The sequence below is a fragment of the Arachis stenosperma genome, chromosome 10 (genome assembly GCF_014773155.1).
Source record: "Arachis stenosperma cultivar V10309 chromosome 10, arast.V10309.gnm1.PFL2, whole genome shotgun sequence".
Taxonomy (NCBI): domain Eukaryota; kingdom Viridiplantae; phylum Streptophyta; class Magnoliopsida; order Fabales; family Fabaceae; genus Arachis; species Arachis stenosperma.
In genome coordinates, this window is record NC_080386.1 from 8,038,787 (window position 1) to 8,049,064 (window position 10,278).

General features: G+C 27.5%; 1 protein-coding gene across 14 annotated transcripts; it reads right to left on the reverse strand.

Moving 5' to 3' along the window:
• Positions 1-316: 316 nt before the first annotated feature.
• LOC130955750 (uncharacterized) lies at positions 317-6,331 on the reverse strand. Of its 14 annotated transcripts, XR_009076879.1 has the most exons (7): positions 5,991-6,331; positions 2,980-5,506; positions 2,458-2,518; positions 1,941-2,013; positions 1,228-1,640; positions 775-1,021; positions 317-696 (listed from the first exon to the last, which is right to left on the reverse strand). XR_009076879.1 is itself a non-coding variant. In XM_057882706.1 (6 exons), the coding sequence occupies exons 3-6, from the start codon at positions 1,805-1,807 to the stop codon at positions 640-642; spliced, it is 555 nt and encodes a 184-aa protein (XP_057738689.1). In that variant the 5' UTR covers positions 1,808-2,013; positions 2,980-5,506; positions 5,991-6,331; the 3' UTR covers positions 317-639. The 14 variants fall into 14 exon arrangements, 1 of the variants encoding a protein (XP_057738689.1); XR_009076882.1 differs by lacking the exons at positions 1,228-1,640; positions 2,458-2,518 and having other exon boundaries at positions 775-835; positions 943-1,021; XR_009076877.1 differs by lacking the exon at positions 2,458-2,518.
• Between the last annotated feature and the right edge of the window lie 3,947 nt (positions 6,332-10,278).

Below are 10,278 nucleotides of genomic sequence, written 5' to 3' on the forward strand. Positions count from 1 at the left end.
TAATTAAATAACTTCCTCTGTTGAATTAGATATCTAATCAATCAAACATAATCATATTCAAAGGTGACAATATTCTAAAGAGAAATAGAATAAATGATCAAGCTAAATAAAATTAGTTTATAAAAAAGTTAATGATCATACCAGAATTAAATAGTTAGAAAAGTTAATAATCAATGCTAATAAAGATCTAACACATTCGTAATAATGATATAAAAAAACATCTAATTGCAAGAAGTATAAAATTAACTGGGAGAGTGAGATAACCAAATATCATATTAATTTGATTGTTTATATCTCATATCAAAAAGTACTTAAGTTAACCAAGAAATTCACATCCCATACATATTTTGAATTTTAGATAATGAAAAATTCAGGATCCAAAATAGAATACATATCCCAAAATTAATAAAAGAAAGTCTCAAAGCAGCTGAATAATTACTTTCTAACCACAAAAACCTGAATCAAATGATCTTCGTTCGAAACACTACTAAATATACATAAATATTCAGGCCTAAGTTTATGCATCCTGACAAAATCTTTTCATTTGGGTCCTATTTTGTACTCTCGATTCCTTCCCTTACTTTTCAAGACATGCATTGCAAAGGTTTTAGCAATCTTTGAGTCCTTAACAGTAAATTTTCAATCTTCCAATCCTCCACTCGTAAGTAGTAATCTAGCAAACTCACAGGGAATATACTGTTTAAAAAAAAAGTTAGAAATACCTCAAAAAATAAATTCAACAATAAGTATGAAACAATAATTACAGAAACTTACAAATCGATCAGCCTTCATATCATACTCAGTCAACCTCTTGCTGTGATGTTCAGCAACACATCTATATATTTCAATTTTAATTGATAGGAAAAATATAAGGAAACTAAAAATTGTAACAGTGAAAGATGTAAGAACAATTTAATATTAAACCAAAAAAAATTAACACACCCTCTTTTTTTTTGTTATTGACCTTTTCTTGACAGTAGTTCTATTGGAAATGTTCTTTAGAATCCTTTACATACTAGAACTTCAAGTGTAATAAAAAAAATAAAATAAAGAACAATGAGAAAACAAATAGATAATAGAAGAGAATAATAACATTATATTACACAATGAATTATATATATATATTGAAATAAATATGCTTATAAAAACAGTAGTTAAAATATAAGATGTATAAAATTAAGAATAATTAAGAATTTAAAAAAAAAAAGAAAAATTGTAAACTCTAACCTTTTCATATGATCATGCATCTCATTATCTTCTATACCATATGAAACATCATCCAATCCATCAAAATAATTCAATCCCAACTGATCTTGAATTATTTTTAGTAAAGATATATTAATAATATCTTTAACATAGTGAAAAGCATAAAAATCCATATAAATTGGTTTATTTCGCCTATCCACAGGAGCCACAAAATATATGACACTTGTGACATGCATTAGACCGATCTTCACCACACTCTTGAACTTATAGAAAGCAAATAACTTGTCTATCTCACCGGAAGGTATCCAAATTTTGTTTTCTCCGGTTTTTAATTTAAGCTTGATACAGTTGTCACAAAGATCAATCAGGACAATTTCATGTTTCAGCTCGACCCCATATCTAGCAACTACTATCATTGGAAGCAAAACATCATCCTAAAAACAAAAAGAGACTTATCATATACATTTAATTTTTTACCATTAATTTTACTAATTCAGTTATATATGATTTATGTATTGATCACATGGCCCAAGATTAAAAAAAAAAACAGAAATGATATATTAATCTAAATATATACCCGTCCTCTGTATGCACGAAACATAATTGTTTCTTTCTTATCATTTTGTCAATGCTCTCTTGTGCCAAAGAAACGCCTAAATTAACCCAACTCAATATGTTTACAGCATACATAACAAGAAATCCTTAATAAAAAAGGAAAACAATATAATCTCAACCTTGTGCGATCACTTCTACGTGCAACGAGATTCATCGTAGAAAAATAATGCCCAAAAAACCTATTTCAGCTATCTGAAAAAAGACAAACAAAAAAAAGAAAAAAAGGAGTATTGCATGAAAATATATAATCCTACAGATTGGAGAAAATCAGGAGAACAGAAAAAAAATAAAGATGCATAGGAACAAAAGGAGTAACCAAGGATAAATGTTAAGATATTGCACAATTTTTAGTTAAAAAATTTTTGACTAATAAGATGCCTAATAGTTGCAAATTAGTAACTTACTATTATCTTTAGGATGATTTTTTTATAGCATTAAAAATGTATTATTTGAATTTTTTGTTCAATATTTTTTTATTGGATACAACATAGTAATACGAAATTAGTGAATTTGACACGGCCAATACAACGTGAATTAAACAGAATTAGTTAACCGAAAAAAATTAAATAAAAAAAAATTTCTGTTATTATCATTTGAACTTCTATCATGTTATTATGTTATATTTTAGCATGGTACCTTAAATCTGGCTTAATAATCAGAATGATCAGCAAAATTAGCTCTTATCCACACTTCAAAACTTGGTAACAAAAAGCATAAAAAAAAGAAAAGAATAAGTTAATAAGAGTGAGATATTGCACTCAACCAAATATGAAACATGCTTTGTGGTGGAAATCAAATATTTCTTTCTTTCCTTTTAAATTGAGAACCAAGGTTTCCTTGAATGATACATGCATGTCCAAATATATGACAATATCTTATATTGGTTCATATTAATATCCAGCAACATGTCAGACAAACACAAATGTTACTTTTAGGAAGAAAATAATCATAAAGGATACTTGAACTCAGCACATTCACATAAACGTATTCAGTTGATATTTTCAGAATCCAAAACTGTAGTTGATAAAATTACCGAAACACAAACCACCAAAAACTGAAAAGAAAAGCAAAAGAAAAAAGAGTGAATAGAAGAATGTGTTGAGAATGCAACGGTTAGGGCAAAAATTTAAAGTCTTCTTCTGGTGTCAGAAAATTTACCTTATCATCACGTCTCTTGCTCATTGGACGAACTATGTATTCTGGATATCTCTCAAGAGCCCAAGCAAGAGCACTATCCGCTGAGAAACTGTCAGAGATATCTCGTTCGTAGGAATCGAAGGCACCGGGAGACACCGCAGAGGACGAGAGTTCTGGAATTTGTAGGAGGATATGGGGTTTAACCCTGGTAATGTTGGGTGGTGGAGTTTCTGGGTTGAGTGACGTGAGACACCAAAGAGAGATGACAGACGGTCACTCAGTTACTTCTTCTGAGGTTCTCTTTTTTTTGTTTTGCGTGTGGGAGAGAGAGAAGGGAGGGACCTTTGGTTTTTTTAGGTTTTGTTGGTGACTTTAAAAAAGGGAAAATACTAATAGAAGATAGTAGAAGATAGAAGATAATAATTAAAATTATCTGGATACTTTTTTTTAAAATAAATTACACTAAATAGTGGTTATGACAAATTAATTATTCAAGAAGATAAATAATCACACAATTATTAAGGACTAAATTTTTGTTAATATTTATGATAGTTAAAAAGAACTAAATATTGAGAAAAATATATCTTAATATCATTTTTTATTTATTTTAGAATTTTTTATATGAATAAATTTTATTTCTCCTAAAGTTTAAGTAACTTTCATAATTTTTTTTATTTTCTACTGATAATTAGAGAAAAGAATGATGGAAAACCACAGAAGACAAAGAAATAAATAATTAAGTAATCAAGAAATATTTTAGCAATATAAAAAAGATTAACATACGGATTAAAAAAAATAACTAAAAAAATAATGAAGAATATATTTATTTTTTTATAAAAAAATTGTCTTCTTAAATATGATATATGTTAAAATAAAAATTAATTATTGTTAATAATTTTAATATTAAAAATCTTTTTTAATAATTAAATCTTCCTAACAATCTTTTAAAGTGATTTTTCTCTTTTTTTTATATCTTCTGGATGGATAACTTGTATACCATAAAAAAAAGATAAACTATATCTAGATAATAATTGTATATATGTACTCTAGAATAAAATTTCTAATTAACCCACAACAAAAAAAAATTTAAATATATGAATTATTTTCATATACAAAATAAAATTTCTGAAACCCTATCAAATTAAGATGACATTTGAAAACTTAAAATATCCATTTTTTTCCAAAAATAATTTTGTAAATAAATTGAATTTTATGAGAACTAAAATTATAATTTAGTCTAAGAAAAATATATAGTTATAATAATGGTATAATAATTAGGAATTAAAAAAAAACTGCATCACACAATGTAATAGAAGAACCATGATATTGTCATATATAGAAACCCCCACATCCACAGTGAGTGGTTTTCACTGTATCACACAGATTTGCAAAAAATAATACAATAAAAAAATTATTTATACCAAATACTATTCCAACCACTCAATTGATCCAAAACCTGATAAAAAGCAACTGGCTTTTCAATCCTCTATAACTTTCCAGAGCAATAGAAATGCTTGTCTGTATAAACATATCCAACAACTTCTTCCATGATTCACACACAAAACAATAATAATCAATCAACTATATAATAGAATTATCATCATCATAATCATATCTGTTGTAATTGTAAGTTCAAAACAGAATAGTTTAGCTAATAAATTGTTGCCTACAGAAGAAAAAATGAATATAGGAGGTTTCAACTTTCAAGCCTCAGATTTCAAGTTTTCAACTAACCCACTAATTTGTAAATCTTTCCAGGCATGTCAAATTAGTAAAACAGAGAAGAGGTTAGGAAAGTACTTTCCAGTAGGAGTAGTAATAGAAAAAATCCTTTAGCACAAAATTAACGAACACACAATTGAAATACCATTTTAAACAGAAAAAAACCCAGCATTTATTGAAAAAAAAGAATAATATAACTAAATGCAAAAATCAACACATAAATCCAATACGATAGATCATAGAAACATGCATCCTATTCAGGAAAATCCATTAGGCATTGGCAAAGGCTGAAAGCAATTTATAACATATAAACAACCACATATGACATCACCATATCACAATATCGATGAGGATAAACCACCCATGTGGTTACTCTGACATTTATGCGAAAAACAACCCAGATTAATTGCAAAGATTCATCGTTATCTCATTACTGATAATTCATGTAACCATTGATCCAAAAGAAGCATATAGTTCAGCAGAGAGCCAAGACCTTACATCAACAAAGTCCTTACCACAGGTGAATGCTGATCAGTTAGTTTACTTCAAGTCGGCACATGCTAGAGTCCCTTTGTATTTCAGATAGTACTTGCTAAATTTCACATTTTGAATCTAGACTATATTTAGCATGAATTCTCATTTATTTCAACACAAGCCCTCTTTGTAAATTATATGCAGTCGATTCATGTAACTCTGGAGTGTTTACATATCCTGGATGCTCAACAGTGTTCAAATGCAATACGATGCACTTAAGACTGCAAAGGGAATGTGTCCAACCACTGCATTTATTGGAGTTTAGGTAAGACCCGGACCAATCATCCATGAACTGAAAACAAGGAACAAGTCAAGTCAAAGGATGCAAAAAAATTGAAAACAGAGAAAAAGTTGAAGTGATGGGATAAACCATACATCAGATATATAAACTTTTAGCACTTGAAGCTTAAGACAATTGTGAGACAAATCTATTAGAAAACTCCTCTGAAAACTATGAAAATTGACTTGCAGCTGAATCAAATTACAGCTGAATCAAATTGCACTAAAAACATTCTATCAGTATATGAAGTACAACTTTACAACATTAACTTATTATAGAAATAGAAAATTAGCAAAGTACAGAATTCAAATACAAAATAAAATTAAATGGATTAGCAAGCCCGACAAGAAACAAAAATCATTCAGTTGAATTAGAATAAAACTGACAATGATTAGCCTTAATATAACTTAATTTTTTTTAAATAAAAGAATTCAAACTCTGAAGCAATTATTGTTGTAAAAAATAAAATCCAGAAGCTAGAAGAGGGGAACCGGACCTGTGGAACCAAACTGACACCGGCGATGCTGGAACAGAGATGCGCGACGTAGAGATGAACGGCGACCGTGGAATAGATGGTGCTTCTAGGGATGAAATGATAATGATCGTGGAGAGCTGCAACAACCACGACTCTAATCTTCAAGACCGCAACCTCCATCGGAGACGGGAGTCGGTCAGCGGCTGGAGGGAAGTCAAGGAGACAGTTTGCCGGCATTGACAGGAAACACGAGACCCAGCGAAGGTGAAGGGAAGAAGATAGATGCGCCGTTCCGTGGGTTGCTACGGTTCCTAAGTTGGGAGGGGAGTATAAGCTCGCAATACCTAATGGAGAAATTGGGGGGGGGGGGCGCGGGGATTTAGTGCATCTAAACGCCTGTGTTTTGCAGTCGTGGTTATTGTAATATTTTTAATTAGTAAATGTTTAGAATAAAGTTTTCTGGTACATGTTTCATTATTTTGTTATGGATTAGATGATAGAAATGTGTATTTGTTAACCCATCATCGGCACTGAAGGTATCATGTGGATTGGGCCAAGTTTAGTTTTTTGTTCCCCAGCGCAATATGGGCCATTTTCAGAACACCCTCTTTTCCTCTTTAACAAAATTTAATCCATGTTGGATTTGTGAACCAAAAACAAACCCAATTTTGGTTTTGCGTTAGAAGGAAGAGAAGCACGTTTGAGTGCATTGAACGCTTTCTCTTTTTGTTTGGATGCTTTTTTTTCTTTAAACGCCAAACGTGATTTTAGGTTCTTAACGTGCGTTTATAAGAAGCTAAAAATTGTAGCTTCTGTGTTTAGATAATCACGTTAGGATTGGATTTATTTTGTTTTATCAATTCTACCCTTTACTTCTTTGTTTGTAGTCCTTTTCGTATTCAAATATTTCAAATATATAATTATATTTTTTTATTAAATTTTTACTTTTGATTTTGTATAAAAAAATATTTTTGTTTGGCTTTGTTAAAATTTATAAGTGTAATTCTTGTATATTAATTTATTATTATAATTTTGTTATAATATAAATTATTGATCCCATTAAAAAGAACAAAATAAATAAAAAATTAATTATAACTAAGAATCAAGTCATGAATAATTAAAATTTATAATTTAAAATAGTATTAAATAAAAGAGTACTGAGAGTATTAAAAAAATTATAAGTAATATAATTTAATAAAGTATATTTTGATATATATTTTTCATATATTATTTTTGCTTTTGATATAAAAATATATTTTGTCAATTTTTATATATTATTTTTATTTTAATAAGTAAATATTAATTTTACTATAAAATTAATTAATAATATTTATTTAAATAAATAAATTAAAATGATAGAGTAATATAAAAAATTTATTTAATTTGATGTCTATTTTAGTAATTTTTTATCTAAAAGTAATTTTGAGTAGTGTAATCCAAACAATATTTACTTTACTATAATTCATTTTGATAAAAGATTACCAAACATAAATCACTTTAACACAAACTCACTTTTCATCAAAATCAAGTTTGCAAAATCAATTTTATGTAAACTCCCATTTACAAACTGAAATCTAAACACACACTTAAAGATTAACTAAACCACCTCGTATTGGAATTGGATCAAGCACTCAAGTTTTTGGATCAAGAACTCAAGTGTCCCTGAACCAAAAAAAAAACACTCAAGTTTCAAGACCCAAAAGGGAAAAGGAAAACTGAAATAAAATTGGGTTAAATAAGAGTTTAGTCTTATAAAAGTGTCTGAATTTTTTTTTTGAAGTTAAATAAGTGTTTCATTCTCTCTTTAGGGTATAATATTTATTTGGGTAAGTTTTTTCTTTTTTAAAAAAGTAATTTAATATTTAAATATCTCTCATGTTTAAATAAATTAAATGAATTGTACTACGTAACACGATAATACATTATGAATCACATAATTCAAAAGTAGTTATTAACACAGCATAAAAAATTTAACAGAATATTATATAGTATTTACTTATTTTTTAATTAAAGAAAAGATATAAATAAATAAATAAATAAAGAGTGTAAGAGAAATATGGTCCATGAGCTAGTGGAGTGTCCACTTTCCATTAGCAATCCCAAAGTCAACTTAATAGCTGAAAAATAGTTCCACCCACAATTGAAAATGGGAATTTGGTTTTTCATTTTCATGTGTTATGTTTATTATCTATAAAATTAGTGATTAATTAATAGAAATTTTAAACAATATAAATTTGATGACCATATAAATTATGAAAAAAAATATGAAACTACAAAACATTACCAATCTGTAACTTATTTTTCTTGTAAAATTTGCTCCAACTACAAATTATTGTAATTCGTTTTTGAATATTAGAAAAATTGTATTTAATGGGCCAATTCGTGTCTTCATCGTGGCTAACCCAAAATTTATCCCTCACTTTTAATTCATCTAAGTATTGTCTAAAAAATGAACAAAGTATATGCCGTGTCGTGTGTTGCAAATACAATTCACTTACTACTTAATTATTACATATAAAAAACATATTTAGTATTTTGTAAAATTTTTATCACGTAACTATACATAAGTATAGTATATTATATGTTTAATTATTTTATTAAAAAATAATTATATAATTAAAAATATATAATATATTGTGTATAAATATATAATACGATAATAATTACAATATTTATCATTTTAATTATTTACATAATGATTTAAAAATTCTTAAATTAGTTAACAATGAACACTAAGATTACTTAGTGAAATATTCAGCAGTTTCTATACTATGTATAACAATTAAAAATATAACAATATTAATTCAAAATTTGGAACTACAACAAATAAAAAATATAAAGCATAAAAAATAAAACAAAAATCATATTTTTAGTAATGGAAAATAACCTTTAGAAAATATAGAATGAAATTAATTATTGACTTTTTGTTTGTTTTCAATTACCAGTAGATTAGTGTTGTCATGAATATACAAAGACTTTAGAACAAGAAAGAAAGAAGGATTTTTCAGCTGTATAGAGAAATTTTTAACCATGTATATTTTTTTTCTTACATTGGACATGCTTTCTCTAGTTCTTGAAAAAAAAGACTTAAATAAATTATTTAGGTAAAAAAATCTAATATTAAGAAAGTGAATAAAAAAAATTTGAAAAATATTCATTAAAACCAACATCAAATTTTTTTTATCAAAAATTTAATACTTTGTTGTTTGAATTTCTTGAACTTGGTTTCAAATATCAAGTGAACAACAAAATAAAAAAATTAACATAATAAACATATAATTTAGTAGATAATCTCATGATACATAACAACACAGTCATTTTCATAGATCAAAAATGGATATATATGAAAATATATTTGACAAGGTTGCAAGCATTCCATTAATGACTAACCCAAATTTTGCCCCTTCCTTTTGAATTAGTATTATTTGAGTTAGTTTTAAAAGGAATCCGAATTAAAAGAAAACCTATTATTTAGTAAATTTAAAACATAGATTGCCAAATATCCGTAAAAATAAAAAAGAAAATAAGAACATATTCAATATAATCGAAAAATAAACAAAAATATCTGTTTCTACATATTAATAGATAAATAGCCATTTTTAAGTATAAATTAAGATTTCTTAATCTCCAACTGTATGTGCTGGTCCCGTATGGAGATTAACCTCAAGATAAGTTTGTCCCTCCTCTTTAACTTGTACAATCTACAACACTCCTTCCACTCAACTTTAAATTTTCATTCTGAATTTCTTCCTCTACTTCTCAAGAGATGAAAAAAAAAAAATTTTCCTACACTTGAAGGTGGACCAGTTATCTTCCACACAGAACCATGCCCAAATGGTTTCAGATATGCAGCAAACTTAGTGGACAAGTACTGCAACGAATATATAATATTTAGCAATTCAGCAGGCATTTTTTAGGTAAGCAATAATAAATACAAAATCAATATTTCATAAGTTTGTTAAAGAAAGAACTGACTTCATTAAAGTTATTTTACCAATCGAGTCGTGCCGAGATCTGAATTTGTCATGATTTTCTCATAGCAAGGGGATCGAAGATATCTACTGTAGGACACATAGACATTTCAGTTACTATAGTAAAATATATGTCTATTCAGCATGATGCTAAAATAGAACTTAGAAAAAAAAAAACGTGTGTACCATTACCGATTGTGATGAAATCTAGATAATGTTGTCAAATCGAAGGGACTTTATACTGAGTAATTTACCTGTTAAAACCACTTGTACCTGCATACATCGCCATTCAGCTGTTTGATCCTTTAAATATCCTTATCAACACTGTAGAAAAAATC

Excerpts from the sequence above, each read along its gene's own strand:
- LOC130955750 (XM_057882706.1), bottom strand. The coding sequence starts at position 1,807 with ATGTTTCGTGCATACAGAGGACGG. Across the intron at positions 836-1,227 it reads ATGCATGATCATATGAAAAG|ATGTGTTGCTGAACATCACA; the intron begins GTTAGAGTTTAC and ends TGAAATATATAG. Across the intron at positions 697-774 it reads ATATGAAGGCTGATCGATTT|TATATTCCCTGTGAGTTTGC; the intron begins GTAAGTTTCTGT and ends TTTTTTAAACAG.